The following is a 25,110-nucleotide window of genomic DNA, read 5'->3' on the forward strand; positions in this document are numbered from 1 at the left end:
CATTCAAAGAAGAAATAATACCTATTCTCCTAAAGCTATTTCAAAAAATAGAAACAGAAGGAAAGCTACCAAACTCATTCTATGAGGCCAATATTACCTTGATCCCCAAACCAGGCAAAGACCCCCTCAAAAAGGAGAATTACAGACCGATTTCCCTAATGAATATGGACGCCAAAATCCTCAACAAGATACTTGCTAATAGAATCCAACAGTACATTAAAAGGATTATCCATCACGATCAAGTGGGATTCATACCTGGGATGCAAGCGTGGTTCAATATTCGCAAATCAATCAGCGTGATACATCATATCAACAAGAAAAGACTCAGGAACCATATGATCCTCTCAATCGATGCCGAAAAAGCATTTGACAAAATACAGCATCCTTTCCTGATTAAAACCCTTCAGAGTGTAGGAATAGAAGGTACATTTCTCAATCTCATAAAAGCCATCTATGAAAAGCCTACTGCAAATATTATTCTCAATGGAGAAAAACTGGAAGCCTTTCCCTTAAGATCAGGAACTCGACAAGGATGCCCACTCTCGCCACTATTATTCAACATAGTACTAGAAGTCCTTGCAACAGCAATCAGACGACAAAAAGGGATCAAAGGTATTCAAATTGGCAAAGAAGAAGTCAAAATGTCTCTCTTTGCAGATGACATGATACTCTATATGGAAAACCCAAAAGAAGCCACTCCCAAATTATTAGAAGTTATAGAGCAATTCAGTAACGTGGCAGGATACAAAATAAATGCTCAGAAATCAGTTGCATTTCTATACACGAATAACGAGACCGAAGAAAGAGAAATTAGGGAATCCATCCCATTTACAATAGCACCAAAAACCATACGTTACCTTGGAATTAACTTAACCAGAGATGTAAAGGACCTATATTCTAGAAACTATAAATCACTCTTGAAAGACATTGAGGAAGACATAAAAAGATGGAAAGATATTCCATGCTCATGGATCGGAAGAATTAACATAGTTAAAATGTCCATGCTACCCAGAGCAATCTACACTTTCAATGCTATCCCGATCAAAATACCAAGGACATTTTTCAAAGAACTGGAACAAACAGTCCTTAAATTTGTATGGAAACAGAAAAGGCCCCGAATCTCCAAGGAACTGTTGAAAAGGAAAAACAAAGCTGGGGGCATCACAATGCCGGATTTAGAGCTGTACTACAAAGCTGTGATCACAAAGACAGCATGGTACTGGCACAAAAACAGACACATAGACCAATGGAACAGAATAGAGAGCCCAGAAATGGACCCTCGGCTCTTTGGGCAACTAATATTTGATAAAGCAGGAAAAAACATCCGGTGGGAAAAAGACAGTCTCTTCAATAAATGGTGCTGGGAAAATTGGACAGCTACATGCAAAAGAATGAAACTTGACCACTATCTCACACCATACACAAAAATAAACTCCAAATGGATGAAAGACCTCAATGTGAGACAGGAATCCATCAAAATTCTAGAGGAGAACATAGGCAACAACCTCTACGACATCGGCCAAAGCAACCTTTTTCATGACACATCCCCAAAGGCAAGAGAAACAAAAGATAAAATGAATTTATGGGACTTCATCAAGATTAAAAGTTTCTGCACAGCCAAGGAAACAGTCAGAAAAACTAAGAGGCAGCCCACGGAATGGGAGAATATATTTGCAAATGACACTACAGATAAAGGACTGGTATCCAAGATCTACAAAGAACTTCTCAAACTCAATACACGAGAAACAAATAAACAAATCAAAAAATGGGCAGAAGATATGAACAGACACTTTTCCAAGGAAGACATACAAATGGCTAACAGACACATGAAAAAATGTTCAAAATCATTAGCCATCAAGGAAATTCAAATCAAAACCACACTGAGATACCACCTTACGCCAGTTAGAATGGCAAAAATAGACAAGGCAAGAAACAACAATTGTTGGAGAGGATGTGGAGAAAGGGGATCCCTCCTACATTGTTGGTGGGAATGCAAGTTGGTACAGCCACTCTGGAAAACAGTGTGGAGGTCCCTTAAAAAGTTAAAAATTGAGCTACCCTATGATCCAGCCATTGCACTACTGGGTATTTACCCCAAAGATACAGACGTAGTGAAGAGAAGGGCCATATGCACCCCAATGTTCATAGCAGCAATGTCCACAATAGCTAAATCGTGGAAGGAGCCGAGATGCCCTTCAACAGATGACTGGATTAAGAAGTTGTGGTCCATATATACAATGGAATATTACTCAGCTATCAGAAAGAACGAGTTCTCAACATTTGCTACAACATGGACAGCACTGGAGGAGATAATGCTAAGTGAAATAAGTCAAGCAGAGAAAGACAACTATCATATGATTTCTCTCATCTATGGAACATAAGAACTAGGATGATCAGTAGGGGAAGAAAGGGATAAAGAAAGGGGGGGGGTAATCAGAAGGGGGAATGAAACATGAGAGACTATGGACTATGAGAAACAAACTGAGGACTTCAGAGGGGAGGGGGGTGGGGGAATGGGATAGACCGGTGATGGGTAGTAAGGAGGGCACGTATTGCATGGTGCACTGGGTGTTATACACAACTAATGAATCATCGAGCCTTACATCGGAAACCGGGGATGTACTGTATGGTGACTAACATAATATAATAAAAAATCATTAAAAAAAAAAAAAAAAAAAAAAACAATGAAGTAGTTAACGGATACTGGTTGGGTAACTGAATGAATCAATGAACAAGTCAAATGAAAGATCTCACACTAACAATTGCATAGCATTTAAATAATCATCCACCCAAAACTGCTTCTTAAATGGTTCAGCAAAACATAGTTCAGAAAATGTTACTTTTTAATAATAGAGCTTGTTTTTAATATTAACTATACTGGAGTTAAAATTAAAAAATAAAAATTAAATACAAAAATAAATAAAATTAAAAAGCAAAGCTCTTCATTCTTTATATAAAACATCCTAGCTGTATGCTTTAATAAAGCAATCATTTTGTTTAGAACTGTAGTTTTAAGTGTAATAATATATGAAAACTCCCCTGAAAAATAAAACACAAGTAGGCTCTATTAATATTGGAATTTATAAAACTCACCTAAAATTTGGGTATATTTGACAAATTAGGGTGAGGAAGAAATTCTCTTCTGTGCTTGAGAGACTCACCTGTATGCCGCCTGGTGTCTCTGCAGGGCGATCGCAGCCAGCTGCAACCTGGCCTCCACCACAATTTCCAGCTCGCCAGCAGAACACTGAGAGAGGCTCCTGTGGCCTGGATGCTCCATCTCTGACACAAGGAGGTTTAGCCTGTCCTCAGCTTCTGTCAGTAAAATTGACTAAAGAAAGAACACCACATATCATATAAGTTCAGAAACAATACAAGTACTATCGCATTCTTATTCATCCAGGTGGTTTTCACGTACTGAGAAAAGTAACAATAAATGGAAGACCAGGTAGGAAATTTGAACCTAATCATCAGAGAAGAGTGCTCAACAAACAGGAAAAAGGCAACAGGAAATAAAAAGGAGAGTAATGGCAAGTGTAAGCATGTATAACAGTTACCCTTTATTGTATGCATACCCAATGCTCATTACTCACAGTACTTAAACTCTTCTATAAAGTGGCTGCAAATACTGAATTAGCAAATACTGAAGTATTGCTCCTAGAGGAAATACAGGGGTAGGTTCCTGTGGGCCTTGGGTCACAACATTTTTGCCAACTGATCTGCACATAACTTTATTTAATGTGTGTTTATATTTAAGGACACATGATTTAATATATACCATAAATTCACTAACCTTGAGCTCACAGCTAACAGCTCTAAAACTCATGCCTGACTGAAGCTTGTCTAACACATTTATTTTCTTCATAAAGCACATCACAGCCGTCTTACATTTAGGAATACTAAACAGCATTTCAGCACTACACTTGGGAAGCATTTCAAATAGTGAAATCACCAACAAAAAGCACAAAAATGCAAAAAAAAAAAAAAAGTGGCAATATAAAAGACCACGGAAAGGACACTTGTTTACAGAATGAGGGTAGAAACAAAGACAGCATTGCCTTGTCCAACTCAGCTGGGAATGTGGGCAACTCAAATTTTTCTGTGCTCGTCAATGTTGACAAAGGACCACAAATGAGCCATGAGTATCAATTTTGGAGTTATGAGTAAATTTTAGCAGATAGGCAAATTAGCAAATACTGATTCTGTGAATAATGAGGATTGACTGTATTTCAAGTTAAACTATGGTCACCTAACTGGTAATGTGACGATAATGAGATTTTACAATAGACAAATCAATAGTAAATAGCAGCCTGGCATGGCAGAGGAAAATGGGACCAGCCAATCTTTCAAGAAACAGGTCTCTAAAAACTTTTTTGTACAGAGCTGTAAATATTATATAAGTACTACGTCAGCTTAATATAATGGTTAAGAACATACCTGTATTTTATTAGTTGCATGGCTTTAGTGAATTTTTTTCTAAGCCTCAATTTTCTCATGGTTCAGCACAACATAGTTCAAAAATGATTAATACCTACATCACAGAGTTGTAAAAATCACGCAAAATGCCTGTCATGTAGTAAGCACGGAGTAAATGCTAACTGTTTTGTGTTGCTGTCGTCATCACTATTATTATTAGGAAATGAGAAACAGGGCTTGGAATACTCAAATCCCATCAAATAATGAATCATATTTTCCACAGTGCCTTAATCAGGTTGTAAAGTCAAAGTCTGACAACCTCTGGGCATTTAAATTTCTCATGAGGAGTAGACTCCATCTCTGGCCTCAATCCGTGCTTATGCAAGAAAAGCTACTCGGTCTCCCAAAAGCAAACACAACCCTGAAAGCGAGCCTGTCCAGGGCCTAATAGTGGACATTTTGGTAACCAAGTTAGTACGATTTGAAAAAATTTCCAAACTTACCTTCACTGTGCTTAAAGTGAAGTCATCTTTCATTTTTGCAAACTGACCAATTAAGATTCCGTCATCCTTTAAACACAGCTCTGTAAGACACAAAATTTTGGAAGAACTAAGGATATCTGTGGTTAGCTTAAATAGTAATTCTAGTTTATAAAACTCATCATTGGTTGGGAAACCATCCATAAATTTCATATTTTAAAAAACCCACAATGATAATTAGAAACACTATTCTATCAAATGGTCCCTAAATATCACATATTCAAAGACTGAGGATGATTTTTACAACAAATCAGACAATTCTGAAAGGATCTTTAGGATGCTTGGTGATGTTCTTTAAATTATTGGCTACAATATAGAGTAGTGGTTCCTCCCCTAGGATCACAAGATCCCTTCAGGTCCCTAGAGTATTTTGGTCCTTCCAGATATTTACAACATTTCATTAAGATCTCCCTGGAAATGTCAGTTCTACTGGTTTGCATAAGCCTCTCATACTAAGAGCAGAGAGTGAGACCATTTGGAATAGCACAATTTATAATTCCCAAGTATCTCAAAATACCTACCCACAATCTGAAGGTTGTCCTTATTCTGAGCCAGGGAGAACTGAGATAATTTAGATCACAGACTCTGCCTGCTTTAGTAAACCTGACTTCTAGGCTACAGAAGAGAGAGAGAGAAAAACAAAACAAAACAAAACAAAACAAAACACCCCATGACTGGGAATTACTGCAAGGGGGAAGAAGTCTAAAATAACATGGAATTGAATATACTTTCCTTCCCCTCTTCTTCCAACTCCTAACTATCTGGCTTTTCTCCTAAATTAGGGGGCTCTGGAGTGAGAGGTCAGCTGAGTATGAAAGAGAGCTTAAGGGGCGCCTGGGTGGCGCAGTCATTAAGCATCTGCCTTCGGCTCAGGGAGTGATCCCAGGGTTCTGGGATCGAACCCCACATCAGGCTCTTCCACTGGGAGCCTGCTTCTTCCTCTCCCACTCCCCCTGCTGGTGCTCCCTCTCTGGCTGGCTGTCTCTGTCAAATAAATAAATAAAATCTTTAAAAAAAAAAAAAAAGAAAGAAAAGAAAGAGGGCTTAAGAATTGGGAAAGGCCCAGTAGAAAGATCTGGGGCTGGGTTTTCTTCCCTAAGGGAGAAACTAAAGGAGAGACAGAAAAATAAATAAATAAATAAATGCCTAGAGACTGGTATTGAAGAACTCTGGGAGATGTATCTGAACATGAGAGATGCTAGGAAGGGTTTGATCTACACTTTCCTCCTGCTCTCTCTGCCTCTGAGTGACCCTGATGCTTCTCTGCATGCCCCTCCCAGGTAGTAACCTGCCCCTCCTCTTGGAGGGTTAAATAACAAACTATGTTTTTCGTGGTCACCATCTCCTGATCTGTTGGCCTCATCATACCCGAATAATAATAACAGTTACATTTTAAAACAGAGCCAATATTACTCCAATAACCAAACTGGACAAAGATACCACAAGAAATGAAAACTACAGACCAATATCTATTATGAATAAGGATGTAAAACTCTTCAACAAAATACTAGCAAACTGAATCCAGCAACACATAAAAAGAACTTACACACCATGACTAAATGGGAGTTAGTCCAAGAATGCAAAGTTGGTTTAAACACTCAAAAATCAATTACTTTACTACACCATATGAATAGAATTAAAAAAAAAAAACATGGAATCGTCTTAATAGATGCAGGAAAAGCACTTAATAAAATCCAGCACCCTTTTAAAATAAAATCATTCAGCAAACCAGGAATAAAAAAAAAAAATCCCCCTGCCTGATAAAGAATATCTATAAAAAACCAACAGTTAACACCATACCTAATGGTGAAAAATAAACTATTCTTAGGGCAACATCCAATACAGTTGAAAAATACATATACACTATGACCTATAAATCCCATCCATGGGCATCTTATCCCACAGAAACATACACTATATGATATGGATATGTAGCACTTCAGCATAGTTCCCCAAAGACAAAGTGAAAGCACATCAAATGTGGAATGGTTGAATAAACCATGAGATAGTCACAGCACATAATACTAGACAACCAGAAAAGCAGGACAAACAAAGCAGTTGACTTAAAGTGGTTTTAGTGAAGTTTTTCTGGATAAGAAACACAAGATGCAGAAAAATGTAAAATATATCATTTTATAAATAAATGACAAATCCTATTTTGCACATATATATTTATATGTATATGAATACTGATATGTGAATGGATATGGCTATGCATATACCTAACATGTGTGTCATTGAGATTAGAGAAAAATATGGAAGAATATATACTAGACTATTCATATGGATTATTGGGAGTGGAGTAGGAATAGCTGGGGAAAGAGAAAGAAAAACAAGCAAAAAATAAAACAAAAGATTACCTTTCAAGTTTGGAAGGTTTGCTCTACTCTTCTCAGAAGTAAATCCCTGGTAGGTTGTTTTCATTGAATTATCTGGGACACAATTTATTGTTGCAGCCACACTTATTAAAAAGTATGCTTTAACAAAAGAAAACTTATTTAAGAGATGTTGTTGGCCAACTGTAGCTAGAATTAGAGGCAATCCTTTACTTATTAATTCATCAAGTGCCTAAAAAAATGAAACAAAGAAGAAAACAAGGCAAATCAGTAAAATACTGTTTTCAGGTAATATTAGTTTTCATCCCCTTTTGCATCCCTTATTTGTTGTTAGATGATGGAATACAGGATAGACACGAGGTACCATAAATGGCAGGTCTATCGCAAGAGATGTGGAATGTCAGAACTACCCCAGCAGTTCTAAGTGCTTCTGCCATTCCCTACCAGTTTGTGACTGTGCCTCATGAACCCAGCCCTGGCACACAATGAGTGAACCTGGTGCTGAGAGCAAGGGAGGGAACATCTCATCAAAATAAAGAACCCACAAAAGCTCATCAGCCATGCACACCCAGCTGTCCTACTTTCACATGAGTAAATTAGAGGTACTAGGACAGGAACAGGGGAAGAATGGGTAGACAAGCATGCTCCTTACCCAGCTTAGATTTGGAGCTCAATCGTTATAACTCCACCTTGTGTACACACTATCAACTCCCTGGTCCCTCTCCTGTGCATACACACTTTCTTGGCAAAACAGCCATGGTAAAATCCAACACTGGACCTTCTTGAGGTGTACACCGTACAGCTGAAGAAGGCTTGAGAAAGCTGAAGAAAAGCATGCAGTCAGGCTAAGCCATCCCACTTTAAGATCCTGACCAAATCTCAGTGCACCTGGTCATCATCCTACATTTTTCCAGTCCATTCATTCTCCCTCTCTCCTAGACAAGCATTTCATGCTCTTTGTTTCTAAATTCTGACCCTTCCTCCGCATGCTCTTCCCAGCTAATGACCTTGCTTCTTCTACTTAAAAGAGAAAACTGAAGCAGTCAGAGTAGTGTCCATAGATCCTAAAGCTCCATTCTCCCACCCACCCAAGCATCTGCCCCACCACCCTGCCTCCCTTCCTGTCACTTACGCCATTGATCCTCTCCCCACTGGTCTACTCAGCCATTCTCTCCTACATCATAAAAATGTCCCCTTGCTGCAGACATTCTCATCAGCACATAGCCATGCTGTCTTCTCTTTCATCTTAAAAAACCAAAAACTATCTATACCTTGACTCTCTTTTCCAACTACTACCCAAATTCTCACTTCCCTTTATAGCAATGATCTAAAGAGTTGTCAATATTCCAATTTCTCTCCTTTCCTACACTGAAACCCTTTGGTCAAGGTCACCAGTGGCCTATACTTACCTTAAATCAGTGTGCAATTCTTAGTCCTCATATGCCATGTTACTTTTAATCTAAGACGTCATTATCTTATATGCCAATTAAACCATCACATGTCCTCAACTATAAAATGCATTCTAATTTCAGAGCTATTAAATGTGAAAAAAGATGCATGTTTAAGACTCAGTGAGTTATGGTGCTTGATTCATCTGTAAAATATGGTGCTATTAATCAATTCCTCTTTTGAAAATGTTTCTCTTAGCTTTCAAGTCATCACATTCTCTTGGTTTCTTCCCTAACCTGTCAGTCATTCCTTTTCTGTCTTTGCTGCTTCCTCTTCTTCTCCTATATTTTTAACACCAGAGTGTCCCAGGGCTTGGTCCTCTTCCCTCTCCTTACTCCCTCCTCTTAGATGATCTCTTTTTTTTTCCCCCTTAGATGATCTTAAACAGGCTCAGGTTTTAATTTCATCTAAAGGCTAATGAAATCCTGAGTTTTTCTTTCCAGCTCCAATCTCTCTTCTAAAGTCAAATCAACTTCTGACTCAAATAGTCCACTTGGATATCTAAGAGATATCTCAAACTGAAAATGTCCAAAACTATATTCCTAGCCTCCTCACAACCACACACACACACACACACACACACACACACACACACACACACACACTAAAATATAAGCTCTATGAGGGCTGGGAATTTGTCTGTATTGTTCATTGACTGATGTGTTTGATTGACAGCACTGGAACAGTACCTAGCACACAGTAGGTTCAACAGATCAGCTAAAAAGATCCCTCTAAACAGGTAGATCAGGCCACGCCTCTGCTCTAAACCTTCCAGTGTTTCCTCATGCTGTTCAGAAGAAGAACCTAAGTTACAAGACCCTACAAGTCTCTTCTCCAACTGTCCCCGTTACCTCTCTGACTGTCTCCTACCACCTTCGCATCACTCACAGGGCTCTCAGCCATGCTAAGATGCCCCTCACCAAGCTAGGTAATCCTGCCCCTAAGGCCTTTGCACTCACTGCCCTCTCTTCCAAGATGGTTCCTAAATTCCCCGATTTCCTAAACTTGCACCTTTACCTGTTCACAAATGCCACGTCAGTGAAGACTAACCTGACTACCCCACTTAAAATTATGTGCTGCTGGGTTTATTTTCTCCCTTAGCATGGTTCACCTTCTAACTTACTACATAATTTACTTAATTATAATATTTATTTATAGATCATGCTTATTATCAGTTTTTCCCACTAAAATTTAAGCTCCCTGAGGGCTTGGAGTTTGTCTGTTGCTGACTGACTGATTATTTCTTTGACAGCACCAAAATAGTGTCTTACACACAATATGCTTTTATTAAATATTTGTTGAATTAACAACATTTGTTAATTAGTGATTTCAGATGTTGGGGCTGTCTATTCTAGAAGAGAGGGAAACTATTTGTCTTATGTGAATTAAAAAAGAAAAGTCTCGTTGTTTGGGAGAGTTTGAGGCAATATTGGCGTGGATAGGTCTATTGCTGTTGTCCATTCTCTATTCTCTTCTGAAGGATGAAAATCAGTACACACAGAAAACCCAGACATGGAACAGCACTAAGTCTGAGCAGACAACACACCGCATACTAGGAAAATGGCTGACGTTCTTTATCAGGGGAAGAAACTTCAGATTGGTTGGGGGTGTAAGGGGAGGGGAGAAGGTTTCTCTTCTCTTTTTTCTCCCTAGCAAACAGTGTCTTAATGAGCCTTGACAATTACACACACACACTTGAGGATCAAAAGAAGATTAATTAGTAATGCTATTTAACACTCATTTCTCTCCCTCTATACAGAAAACATAAAGTGTAATCTGAAGAGTCTTAAGCAGACCAACAGTTCTGTTTTAATTAATTAGCTAATAGAAATCAGCTTTCCATTATACTGTCAGTCTCTTTTTGTTTAAAAAGAAATGATCGGGCAGACATTCTTTTTATACCCAAAAACACTCCTTAAAAAGTGCTTTTAGGATGCCCTGGAATTTATGACTGGAAAGAAATAAATATTCTTAACCATCCGAAGGTCTTGGAACACTGAAACAAAATATGAATATGTATGCGTATCTTCCTAATACTGACTCTTTCATTTCAGGCAACTTGCTTATAAATCAAAACAAATTTTAAGGCCAAACAATGAATCATCTGAAGCTTAATTAAAAGTGAAGTTTGTGGAATAACATGAACAATAATGGAAAAGTAGTAAGATTACATTTAATAAAAGGTGGCTATAATGCCTATCAAAATTATGGAAGACAAAGCTAAGGCAATATTGAGAAATGTTTCTCAAAATTATTTAATAAAAATAGCTTACTTAATGAAACAGAATGCTGTTTCCTAGCATTTAAAAAAAATTAAAACTATGTGCACTTGTCTTTCTACATTGACTAACACCTGGTTGTGTGAACACCTTACCTGTCTGCAACCCCTTAACAATGGTTGCACTACCACTTGTCTGCTGTAACACTTTTAGTGGACAGACTGACAAGACTCCTAAGATTTTAAAAAAATGATTTCAAGACACTTAAACGCTGCACGACGTGGATGGAGCTAGAGAGTATTATGCTAAGGGAAAGAAGTTAGCAAAAGACAAATGCCATATGATTTCACTCATATGTGGGATTTAAGAAACAAAACAGATGAACATAGGGGGGAAAAAAGAGAAAGAGGTGAACCACAAAACAGACTCTTAACTATAGAGAACACACTGAGGGTTGCTGGAGAGGAGATGGGGTGGGGGATGGGGTAAATGGGTGACGGGGATTAAGGAGGACACTTGTGATGAGCACTGGGTGTTATATGTAAGTGATGAATCACTAAATTCTACTCCAGAAATTAATATTACACTATATGTTAACTAACTAGAATTTATATAAAAACTTGAAACAAAAAAGATATTTAAATGCTACTAGGTTATCAAAAGCTTAAATCCCAATCGTTCAAGTACTAACAAAAACAAACATGTTGAGATGGGCAGAATTGTCCTCTCTATGTAAAGAACACTGGGATGTTAGAGGAGTTTCTTATGAAAATGTCATATGAAAACCTTCCATTAGCTAGCACTACAGTGGTAAGCAAATTGCAGTGTGAAAATGTATCAAACCATTCAAACACCTTAAATTTACACAATGTTATATGTCAATTATGTCTCAATAAAAAATTTTTATTTTTATAAGTTTTTTTATTTTTAATAAAGGAAAAAAAGAAAACCACTGGCTGAGAGGCAGTCTGTGAGTAAAAGCAGTATTGAACAAGTGAGCTAATAGCAAAACACACAAATCCTTTTCTTAAGTCACCCATTCTCGTCTAGGTAAACAAAATGATTATTAAAATTAGGTACTTGACATGGCTAGATAAAGAAAACGAATACACACTTATAATTGAAAAATTTACCAGGAACAACTGATATTTGCCCAATTTGAAAACCAGATCAATTTGGTCTAGTCCTACCTCGGGCCTCAGCATTTGGAGATAAAACCCCATTATTAGAAACAGAAGAGCATATTACATAGGAGATTTTAAAAAACAAGGGTTACACCCACCAAATAGATTGAAATGACTCAAAATTATCTTTCCTAAATATCCAACATTTTTAAAATATTGTTATCCTTACCTGCATATTTTCTTTACTGGTAAGAGGTTTTCCTGAGTCAAATGATTGAAACATCTGTCAATATACAAAACATAAACATTAGAAACAAAAATACTATTTTTATATGAAACTGTTAATGTGTTCTAAAAGTATTTTAAATATAATTTTTATTGTAAAAGTAATAGATGCTCTAGTCAGAAAGCAAGTATAGAATAAAGAAGAAAGTAAAAACTACACATAAGTCAACTTTTTTAGGTTGTCAATGTGAATATTTTGATGTCTTTACTACCAATTTCTTTTTGATGTACTCTAAATTTTTATATGTATGTATCTGTATTCCTCTTCATTAAACATTATATCTAATCATTTTTCCATGCCATTAAGTCATTTGTAAACCTCAGTTTTATAGCTAGGTAATGTTCTATCCCTATGAATGAAGCATGATAACTTAACTCCTTTCCTTTTGTTAAACATCGAGGGGGAATAATTCCCACTCTCAACTCCCCAGTCAGCCCTAGTTTAAATAACACAGGTGGCTATTTTATCTGTATTTCTGATTATCCTCTTTAGATAGATTCCTGGGAGCAGAATTCCTGGTTACAAGAGTATTAGCACTGAGTATTAGCACTTAGAAGAATCTTTGCCAGTTTGAGGTAAAATCATATTATTCTTCAGAGTAACTCTTTTTGTGGTTCTTTTCCTTTGTTGTGAAAGACCTGTTATATGTTTGGTTTTAAATACAATGTTAAACTGGGGATGTACTGTATGGTGACTAACATAATATAATAAAAAATCATTAAAAAATAAAATAAAATAAAATAAATAAATACAATGTTACATTAGGAAACATTCCATTTGTTTGCCATAGGAGATGTATCGTCATATAGGGTGCATTCCTTTTCGTACAGAAGGCCCTTTTTCGAAGATGTCAATACTGATGCCCCACCCATAACCCCTCAGTCACCTGGAAGTCACCAGCAGCTTCTGTGGATAGGTTATTCACATATGGACGGTATCCTACTTCAAGTACATGTATGTCTTTGCTTGAGGGCATTCTGTGGCCACAGAGTGTTCAAGAGAGGCTGGAAGTGCAGGGAGCAACCCATTCCAATAAGCACAAGATTGTTCTCCCTGGTCTCTCTGAGGGCCTCGTTGCCCACGCAGGGACCTCATTAATACTGAGATGGTTCTCCTCCCTCCCTATCTGACTTTCCCACACACTCACCATTCTCCTTGGAATCACCTCTCAAATATACTACTTGCTCCCAATTCCTTGCCTTAGGAGCTGAGGGATTTGAGGGACCCCTAAACCAAGACATTATATATAGCTCTTACTGGAATAAAGTGTTGCTAAGTGTTAAAACTTTTTCTCCTTTTTTGATGATATTCTGTATCCTCCCTAATCCATTGAAAAGCAAATAACTGAATCCAGGGGAAGACCTTTGGTGATACAATTGGAAGAGAGTTGATGATGGGACTTTAGATTAAGTGATAAGAGCAAAATCCCAACACAAGTATCATGTTAAAAGATAGAGTTTCTTTAAAAGCCTGTGAAAAGTCCAATAGTAATCTGTAAGACTTTTTCAGTTACTTCTTTACAACTAAAATCTAATTAATCCTTTCTTTAAACAACTAGCCCCCAGCCTAATGACATTGGCACCTATTTTAATTATAAACCCTGAACGCATTTCCTCTTTTAATTACACTTTTTAAATTCCCATTTGAAGCTGAAAAGCTTCAAATTAACTTTGAGAATACAAAATTTAAAGTCACAATCTAATGAAAGACAATTCACCCACACTTTTCTCTTATGAAAACTGGTTAATAAAAATGAAGTTTGGAATTTACCTGTAAAAATTAGTTTCAGACTGTTTGCTTTGGTGAAAGCAATGAACATTAAACACTCTCTTGTAAAAAAAACAAAACAAAACCACAAAAAAACAAAAACAAACAAACAAAAAAAAAACTTGAAACCAAAAAACAACTTTCTCTTGTTTCTCATTCTACCCAACTGGTTTCTCTTTCCTTCTCACTTTCCTGGACTCTACATGTGGATGACCCTAAGTTTCAGTCCTCTGACTTCTGTTTTTCTCTCTCTGCTCCAGCTGATTTCATCCAGTCCCATGATTTTAAATCTCTATGCTAATCCTCCCAAATTTACTAGGATCCATCTCCACCAGGGAGACCACTTTTGACTCCTTCCACCACTAGTACCCCAACGATTGTCATGTCTCACTCAGATTATTTGCAAAGACCTTCAAACTGGTCTCCCTATTTATACCCATGTTCATCCACAGTCTATTCTCCAAACAGCAAGCAAAGTGGTCCTTTGAAAAGTAATTCCTATCCTATCACTCCTCTACTCAAAACGCTAAGGTTTCCCATCTTATTTAGAGTAAACACCAGCTCCTCACCAAGCTCCATGAGGTCCTATGACTGTAGTTCCTGAGTCCCACCATTTGCTCCTCCTCTCTATTTTGCCAGCCTCACTTGGCCTCCTTGGTTTTCCTCAACCACATTTTTCAGGCATTCCCCTCAGGGCCTTTCCCCTTGCACTTCCTCCTAGCTGGAAAGTTGTTCCCTCAAAACTACCTCATTAGAGAGACTTCCCAAAATACCTTTTTTTTTTTTAAAGATTTTATTTATGTATTTGACGGAGAGAGAGAGAGACAGCCAGCGAGAGGGAAAACAAGGGAGTGGGACAGGAAGAAGCAGGCTCCCAGCAGAGCAGGGAGCCTGATGCAAGGCTCGATCCCAGGACTCTGGGATCACGCCCTGAGCCAAAGGCAGATGCTTAACGACTGAGCCACCCAGGCACCCCCTCCCCAAAATACTTTGAATAAAACCCACTGCCCTGATCACTCTCTGTCCCCTCAGCTCAGCTTGACTGTCCTTCATAGTACATCATCATCTGACATATATTTATGTGCTTAATATGTTTATTGTTTGTCTTCTTCACTGGACTCCCTTTTTGGGAGTAACATGTTCCCAAAAAGGCAATAACTCCATTTATCTTTTTACTGGTCTATCCCCATGGCTAAAATAGGGCCTGTATTCAGTAAGCACTCAATAAAATATTTAAATGAGTTAAATATAATTTTAACAACATAATGCAAATCATTTATAATAGGGAAAGGCTGTTGGCTGAGAAGCAAGCAAGAAAATACTGTTAATTTAATCCAGGTAAGAAGATGAGTTAGTTCATGCCAAAAAAAAAAAAAAAAAAAGAGCAAAAAACCAATTGACTCTTTTCTCTCTAGATAGATATAGAAAGAGATAGAGATAGGGATGTATACACACACACACACACACACACACACACACACACACACAGATGTATCTTATTGCCTACTGAATGTCCCTCTTAGGCTTATCTCTAGATAACCTCACACTTACCCCAGAACAAATTATAATGCTGTAGCAGTCATACTGAGAAATAAGCAGTGACATTTTAGGCCAGTACACTGAAGTAATGAATGCATTGTATGTATATTTAATGTCAGCTTATACAAGTAATTTTCAAGACTGATAGCCTGTTCCCCAGCTTCTTCTAGGTCTTCCAAATTTGAATCCCACAGTATGTACTGTGTCTGTCAGTCTCACTCCTCACGCACACCATCTTCCCCAGGAAACTGACTTGTTACCTCCTATTTCCTTTATTGCTGGATCACAAGGGTCCAAGTGACAGCAAGATCACTCAGTGATTCTCATGAAATCCAAAAGAGGAAAATAAGAGCTCACTACAATTTAAATATAAATGCCAGTATTCATTTTCAAGGATGTTTCAATGATCTAATTTACAAATACAATTTGAACAATGCATGTTTAACACTCTGGTATAAAGTATATAAATCAAAATATCCAAATAAAACATGAGAAGAGACTGTTTTGACTAACAACATTAACCAGAAATTAGAAGATTAAATGCCAAAGCTTAAGAGGTAGTGGCTGACGTGTCCACTGAGACCGCCTGTAACATGGAGACAGAATTCCATTATAAAAATCGACTCCCATGCCATACTCCCCCACAGGACACCCTTCTCTTCCAGAAGAATGAAACCTTGTAAAAGCCTACTGTTAGCTATCACCAGGCTTAACAAAGAGGTTACAGTACCAGAGACTAGTAAATACACTTCTGTGGAAGCATTCCCTAAATTTGAGGAATGTAGCTTTCAAAAGGTAAAGAAATGGCTTTGAATCAGAGCAGCAGATTTACCTTCACTTTTCCAGGAGCCTTACAGCCAGAGGGTATCGAGGAAGGCATGTTTTTTCCATAAAATATCTGGGATATCTCATAAAAGGCTTCAGAAAAAAATCCTAAATCTGTAAGGACCTGTATCTTTAAAGGAAAGAAAAAAATGAGATTTTAAATTAAGTAATTTGTTTTACTTACAAAGTAAAAATTTTAGAGAAAAATCATCAACTTTCTGAGATCCAAAATTTCTGCTTAATGTAATTGGTAATGCCTTCCAAATTAATGCTTGGTAAACATAGTGGATGGAGATGTATGTGTTTGTGCGTAAGCTAGTTAGTGTACATGTGCAATCGACCAAGAAGCTAATGAACAACAGCAGGCAAATGTTCAAAACAATGGACATTTGTCAGATGTGGCTTACTTCATCAGAGCAAACACAAAAATAGGACAGGAAGAGAAGAGTTAAAAAAATAATTGAATTTATTTTTTGTTCCCATGGTGAACTGTAGTTTAAAAGAAAAACAAAACAAAAACACTCCTGATGTTCTCTAACACTCTGAGGAAAGTCAAAGAAACCAGGAGATGAACTCTATAATGTATCAACATGGAGACAACTATTCGTTTTGTCATCCATAATTAATGCACACTGTCAGTTTTAAAGACATACCCTTAAAGTTAATCAGTTGGTAACTATAAATTGTACATGGCTTATTTTGAATATTATCCAGCAGGACTTTCAATCAGGAAATTATGGGAAGAAAAGTTCCTGAACAAAAGTCATTCATTTGTTCAACGTGTTTATTGCGTACTTCCTATGCATCAAACCCTCTTGGATGTTACATTCCTTCCAGATGTGTATTGAGCTAATTTAAGTGATACATGAAGATATACACAGTATTATAAGGGATAGAGGGTACTGACAAAACTGCTACTTTCAGAGCTCCAGTCAAGAAGGACTTCTCTGAGAAGACATTCCAGAGAAAACTGGGGAATGACATGAAGGAGAGGCATATGAAAATCTGCTGAGAGGTCTCAAGTACAAAGGTCATGTGGTGGCAGAAACAGCCAGCAGGGTCTTGGAGTGCTCAAGGAAGAGCCTGTGTGGCAAGAGTTTAGGGAGATTGGGGGCAGAGGGTTAGGAGGCAGGTATGAATGGTGGCCCGTAGACCAGACTGGGAACTTGGAATTTTATTCTGTGTGTAAGAAGTTATTGGAGAGTTTTGAACAGGGCAGGACCCTACCCTGACTTATGTTTTGAAGACTCCAGTGACTGTTGAGAATACAGAAGGGTAAATTGTACAAACAGGGAATAAAATACAAAATGGATAAACATCATATATATACACATACATACACTTATTATCTCTTTTCCTTTAAGCACTACCATAAGAATATTAAGAGTATCTAAACTTTAAAGAAATTTAAAAAAAAGTAAGTTAGGGAGAAATAGGATATGACAATAGAATGAAAATAAAGCATAATAGGTTAGGAGAATATTTTCAATGGAAAAGAGAAAACTGTTTGTCTACTGAGTTGCACGCTTTGGTTCTTGCCTAAAATACCTGGGCTCTAGTCTCCCCAGTGCCATATAATATCCAAGTAGGCATTAGGGAGTCATAGGAGCTCTTTTAGACTTCTAGATGAACATTTTCTCATTATCCCTTGGAGGAAATGCCATGTGAGGTTTGTCCTCTTTGATTTTGGTTGTGAGACGCCTGTACACGAACTACCTATAACCTCTAAGGCTACCTCTGTGTCGGTTTGTCATACTAATCTGGCCATTTGAAAAAGCAATGGTGATAACAGTGAACACGTATTTTCAGAAATGACCAACAGTGTGAACATAAGCCAGATGGAAAAAAGAACTACCCTTAAATCAACCCTTCACTTGCACAAATACAGAACCATCAGTACCCTTCCCAGGAATGCTGGATATGTTGAGACTAATAAATCTTTCAAGATGTTGGCAGTTCTAAAGTGAAGCCAGACCTGCTGATCATAAAGAGGTCTTAAAGCTTTCCCTGAAAGACACTAGTGCACAACAGAAACTTAACAGCGTGATCTATTGCTGTTTGACTTGTCAGAAAGCATTGTTTGCTGTTCCTGACTATGACTTTTCTCTCTTCCCACTCACTGACCCCAGTTTACTTCAGAAAGATCAAGCAAACTCTACTCAAACAGGCTGTCATTTCTTCCTCTGGGTGATGCATCAGTTGCCCTTTTTCATTGCTTCTGCCAAAACCCTGGTCGGGTGTTTCTGTTATACTATTGCCAATAAGATGCCACTTCTGACTGCTCCTGACACTGTTGCCACGATACATTTGATCGTGTCCTTCTTCTGACCAAGATTCTGCCCTTCATCCCACCTCTCAACCCAAGGCTATAGACTAGAGTCCACAGTTCTTCACTGGCTTTTAAGCTACCTTAGTACGAAAAGTTGCCAAGTGCTAACAATCCAATAAAACACGGTCATTTAATCAAAAACTTTGTTCCAGATTATATCTTTCGGTGCCTCTCTGGATCTCCTTCTGACATGTTACTAATGGTCATTGCAAACCCTTCCATGCTTCTCCTGCCTCTAAATGACAGACCAGAATAAAACAGCTACCCAATTCTGATTCCATAATCTCCTCATTTCTCTCACTGCTCAGCCTCCACATTATGCCTTAGCTTGGAATTCAGGATGGGGCCTCACTGCTCATGGACATCGTGGACCACAACATGGTCAAAACCTCCTCTCAAAACCTCCTCTCTGGCTTCGCTGAACCACCCCTGCCCCCCTAACAGGTCCATACTGTCTGATCTCTATATGCTTCACACTATTGCCTGCCAAGAATATTCCTTTCTTCCTCTCTCCCTCTCAGTTAGTGCTGCTTTCTTCACTAGATCTTACCTCCTAGTAAAACCAAGACCCAAAGCTATTTTCCCTCTTTCAAACTCCAGGAGACAGTGCTCATCACACTCATTTGGAAATGATCAAGTGGCAGATGTACGTGTTATTGTCTTGTGTGTATGTCCTGTCTCTCTTCTCTTATATTCACTTCCTTATAAGCAAGGACCATGGGTTACGTTTCTTTGATTAGAGTTACGAACATGATGCTTTTACATAGGAGATAACAAATGTCGTTTCAGAGGTAAAGCAATAAATATTTACCAAGTATCTTCTAGGTGAGTTTCCATTAAACACTAAGGAAAGTGTGGACAGTAGGCATTTGATAAATGTCTATAGATTTGAAATGCAATTCAACAATTAATTACTGAGTATCAATACATGAATGTATTACTCAAGATACAATAGGGAATTAAAAGATGAATAAGATTCAGGCCCTAACCTCAGGAATTTTGCAATCCTGAACAGGGCACTGTTTTTAAAAAAGAGAGAGAAAAGTTATATGCAGCTTTTTTAAAAAAGTGTTATTGGAAATCAAAAGCAGGAGAACTCCTAAAAAGTTCAGTAAGTCAGAAAGAGTGATACAGAAATTTCATGGCTGATAAAAAATTATTTATTCTTGAGTTAAAATTTATCCTCTTAATAGTTAGCACCAGAATTCCTCCTAGGGAAGGTATTGTCTTTATTTAGAAATAGAATGTTATAGACTCTTCGGGTCTGAAATCATAGGCCCAAGGGCAGGGTCCAGATGGAGAGAGGAGTTTCAAAGGGAAATTTAATTTTCCCTCATAAGAAAATATGAAATATTTGGGGGGAAAGTGTATAGGGTATTTCTAAAAAAGGATAAGAAGAGTTAAGCCAGTGGTGTGAGGGAGCCACTTACTCATAATTGCAGGAGGAGCTTGCGCATAACTTGTCCCAATTTCACATTCAGTAATGCCTGGTTGGTAGGCTGAAGTCAGCTATAGTGGGAATATTTGCACCATGGAAACTGAAAGTGCTACAAATCAGGGCTTTTTTTTAGAGTGAGGTGTGAAACACTTACCAGCACACAGCTGATTAAGCCATGGGATGGGAGGCAAAAGCATAAGATGTTGGCTAAGAAATATTTTAAACCCAGAGATGCCAAATATTCTATTTTAAATTGTTTGCTTTGCCTCAACTTACATTTTCCTGTGTTCCAAATTTTCACTAAATCCAGTATGAAGATAAAGGTCTTGGGTGAATGTGTTGTGCATGTTTATGTGTAAGTGAGAGAGTGTGTGTGTGTGTGTGTGTGTGTATGGAATGTGGCTGAGGACTGAATTCCATATTCAAGATGAGGAGGCGCAGAGCAGGGAGCAAATCCGCTGGATGTTGAGATGATCCATGTGCAAAACGAATTCAACAGAAGTGAGTGACTGTGACCACTGCTAACAAGGAAAAGGGCAGAGAAACTGAGGTGCTCGAGGTTCCTACCCCACATGGGGTTCAAGCCACCTGCACATGGATCTTAAAGGCAGAGAGCCCCACCTGACTTCTAGGTTACAGAATTAGTTATAACCTAGCACCTGTGTGTTTTGTCACTGCAATTGCCTGTACAATGAAAACTTCTCACATATAATGATATACATAAAGATTCTTAGCAAAAAGTTCACAGAAACTTCAGGAAACAGACTCGTTAGTTTCCACCAGGAAACCAATATTCCAGAAGCAGTGATTTCCAGGCTGACTGATGTTGGGCGAGCCTTGTTCCTACATGTAGCTGTTCCTCACTTTACTGTGGCCCAAGCATAAAACGAGCTAACAATTCAAACAAGCTCTCTCTCATACTTTATTATAATAATGGGCATTTTTTTAAAACATCAGCAAAATACCATATTATTATCAGCTTATTATTATGGGTATTAGAACCGAATTAACTTATGACAGTATCTTTACAGTTCAAGAATATCAAACATCTTAAAAGTTTGTCACATACCTTGAGGATCCTTGCTTCTAGATTTCTGACCAGATCTTGGCAAATTCCAGAAACAAAATATTGGTACAATGCAAGGAGAGGCAGAACCTACCAATGGTAAAAACACTTTTTTTCATTTAAAGCATGTTTATCAAGTGAATAACTTAATAATAAAATGTAGCCAAATATTAACATGGGAGATGTTACATAGAACAGCAATTGATTCTGCCATGCTACGAGGCGAAGTGAGATGATCTGCCCAGCAGACACTTCATGTACTGTGTGGTGACTAACATAATATAATAAAAAAAATATTATTTAAAAATAAATAAATAAATAAGTAACATGCTTGGTTAGGTCTATCGAGAAAAAAAAGGGTTAAATTAAAAGCAGTGCCTTTGGAAAAAAAAAATAATTTTATGAGAACGTAAAAGTGCTATCAGGGAGACTTAAAGATGCCACCTGGTACCCAAAACCTGTTTCAAATCTCTTTAAGCATGCAAAAGTGAAAATCCAATCATCTTCCTTGAAAAGAATTAATTTAACATATATGTATGAATCACTGAGGCCTGTAGAAACATTCTAGCAAATGAGCTACCAAATAACTGCGAAATCTAAAGCAAAGGAACTCCCATCCATGTCACCTACTCACTCATGGCAGCTGCTATTTGTCTGGAATATCTCTATCAGCAGAAGAATATTTATAACATGCCCATTATGTGTCAGGCACTGTTAAATGACAACAAAATCTAACAAGTCCTTGCTTTCACAGAGCATATATTCTATTGATTACCCAAGCTTACTCTTCATATAATATTTTTATTTTCCTAGAATTAACCCCAAAGTTCAACTCCTCTTGACATCTCATGGATATGGGTGAAGGCTTCAACTACCCATATTTTGGTTGATCCAACCACTATCCAGCCAGAGTCAGGTGTTGAGGGGATAGGTGTTTGCCTAGACTTCTGAACAGCTTCTGATCTCAACTGAAAACCAAGCTTGGTTCCTACAATTGGGCCTTTCCCTGTTAAAGGGAGATAGAGCACGGAGGAGTATTGGGATCCCCATTATTTAGCAAACTATTTCCCGTGATCCCACAGCAATGGGTCTCCTAGCAAGTTCTGTATGTGACAGCAGTCTCCTTACCCACTGGGCTTCTTCTGGAGGGTAGTGTAACACAAAATAGAAACTGTTTACATCTTGCAAGTTCAGTTAAGGAACCTCTAATTGTCAGTCAACTGGCAGCTGCTGACAGCAACAGCTTTTTAAATGGTTTAGAACTGGTCTTAAATGATTTCAAACATAATACATTTTTCTACAATTATGCATTACAAACATAACACAATATCTTTTTCTACAATTAATGCAGCACAAAGCAATAAGAGTTGGCTATTACCTTTGAGATTGTTTCTTTTCTTTAGTGAGAAATAAAAACATACCACTTTATTGCTGCCAATTGCTCAATTATTCAGAAAAATGTTCTCAATTTCTTAAGCTTCAGAGAAAAAAAGTCTCATTTCTTTTCCAATACAGTGATATGTATTATATATGAATATGACTAGGCAGCTAAAGGTTACCCAGGGGATAGAACTATTTTCTAAATCCAGAAATGAATCCCCTTAACAATGAGAGGAGCACCATTTTGTTATCTTTTTCTAATAAAAAAATTTCTTGCCAAATATGCCAAGTGTTAAAAGCATTTATCAATCTCTTCACTTTAACACATGGCTTTATAATTTAACAACTCATATCAGGGGACAATAAATCTTTTCAATATAAGGAGAGAGAATGAATTAGAACAAGAGAATAGTAAACAATATGCAAGGGGGAAAAAGAAAGTAGGTATGAAAATTATGGAAGAAAAGGAAAGAACCAAAAAAAGAAAGAATAGGTATTAAGAAGCAAACATGGTGGGGGAGAGACACAAATGTAGAGGAAATAGCATATAGGAAGAAAAGAGGAAAAACAAAATAAAGGAGAAAAATATAAAATGACCAATAGGTAGAACATACTGATTTATTTTTTAAATGTAACCAACTTCAAATTTATGATATATACTGCGATTTATTTCCCCAAAGGAAGAGAATTGTATGAGGTTTTGAATATCTTTGGATATTAAGAAGTATTTGTCTTTTATTTCACAGTTTGAATCTGTTGTTCACAGGGAGAAGACAAGAGACACAAAGATCAATTTATCTCAACAAAGAAATACTCTCATAGTTTGGGTACTGATATGACCTGCATGACTTAATGCAGTGAGTTACATGTGTACTAGATTCCTCTCTTTGAGACCAGTGAAATATTCAATTTCTCCAACTGTCTTAAGAAGGAAGAAAAAAGATAAAGTAATAGAGCAAAAAGAGAACAAAATCAAACAGACATTGACTTTGCATCCAAAATGCAGTGCAAATAATGATGTCAAAGAAGGAATATTAATTAATATATTTTATTTTGCAGTATAGGTAAGAATCCTGAATCTAGCGTTTAAGAGTTAAACAAGACCAGCCAAGAGAACATTAGCAAAATTTGAAAGGTTTAAGGTATAAGGCAAAAATACCACAGCGAATTAAGATTTGTTTATTTTACAAATGACTTACTGTTAGATTTTGCTTAGCATAGTGCAGTTCACGTATAACATAATACAGACTTGCAACTACAGAGCAAATGTCAGCCCTGTATCTGTCTGAGAAGAGCTCGATGCCTGGGAGAAGCTGAGTGATTTCATACTGAGCATAGCAATGTTCAGCTTTGGGGTGTGGAAGTGTGGTTCTAAGCAAACCCTGAAAATGAAAACAGATGAAATGAAGAGCTATAAGTTGCATTTGCAACACCAAAACAAAAAGATAAGTATACATATTACTTCCTAAAGTGCTTAGCATATGCCTAGCACATTGTACCTTGTAATAAATGGTACTTATCATTAATATTATCATTATAGTTCCAAATGCTTCTATCACTCAATATGGGCCTTTTAAAATCCATGGTAGTTGTATACTTACTATCTGCAGAAGAAATTATCATTATATTATCATTTGTTGGGGTTAATTTTGTGTTGGACACTATTGGTAAATTCTTTATAAACACTACCTCATTTAATCCTCATTTAACCTACCCCTAGAGGGAAGGATTATTACCTCACAAATAATATAATTGAGGCTTAAACAATTAACTTATATGAGGTCACACAGCTAATGGTGGCAGAAAGAAGATTCAAAGTCACATCTATTTAAATAAAAAAAAAAAATCTATGCTCTTCCCACTATACCAACCTATAAGTAGAGGAGATAACAAATGATTTCAGAAGTCTAAATCAAGCAGAGTTAATTCTGAATTTTTAATTGAATTAAGTAAAAAGATGAGTTGTTTAATTTTGCCAATATTTCTTAGGTAATTTATATGACCAACATCGTATTCGATGTTGGGAAATAAGATTGATACACAAAATCAAATTTTACATTTAGGAGTTTTTCTGATCTTATCCTAAATAATTAACATTAACTAATGACATGCATTACAAAATTATTTTAATGTATATATCAGAAAAGAATTTTAATCAGATTGCTCATTAAAGTTATAAGGTACCTACTCTAAAATACTATGCAGTTGTTCAAATTTTTAATTTTACAAATCTGCTTTAAAATCATTAAAAAAATTAAGCTTTTAAAATAAATCCTACCAGGTTTTATTTAAGGTGCAGTATTACTAAAACATTATGCCCAAAGTAAGCAAAAATTTAGTTGTTTTTTTTTTAGGATTTTATTTATTTATTTGACAGAGATAGAGACAGCCAGCGAG

The 25,110-nt window shown here is 37.1% G+C and overlaps 1 protein-coding gene across 2 annotated transcripts in view; it reads right to left on the reverse strand.

Moving 5' to 3' along the window:
- The window catches only part of CFAP54 (cilia and flagella associated protein 54), a 293,191-nt gene that overhangs the window by 99,193 nt on the left and 168,888 nt on the right, over window positions 1–25,110 (reverse strand). For both annotated transcript variants that reach the window (XM_057316516.1, XM_044384508.3), the window contains 7 exons: window positions 23,913–24,095; window positions 21,337–21,423; window positions 16,508–16,630; window positions 12,313–12,366; window positions 7,316–7,523; window positions 4,920–4,999; window positions 3,162–3,331 (listed from right to left, as the gene is read on the reverse strand). In XM_057316516.1, coding sequence (XP_057172499.1) covers window positions 3,162–3,331; window positions 4,920–4,999; window positions 7,316–7,523; window positions 12,313–12,366; window positions 16,508–16,630; window positions 21,337–21,423; window positions 23,913–24,095 — 905 coding nt within the window. The remainder of the gene's footprint in view (window positions 1–3,161; window positions 3,332–4,919; window positions 5,000–7,315; window positions 7,524–12,312; window positions 12,367–16,507; window positions 16,631–21,336; window positions 21,424–23,912; window positions 24,096–25,110) is intronic.

The sequence above is a fragment of the Ursus arctos genome, unplaced genomic scaffold (assembly GCF_023065955.2).
Source record: "Ursus arctos isolate Adak ecotype North America unplaced genomic scaffold, UrsArc2.0 scaffold_21, whole genome shotgun sequence".
Lineage (NCBI taxonomy): Eukaryota > Metazoa > Chordata > Mammalia > Carnivora > Ursidae > Ursus > Ursus arctos.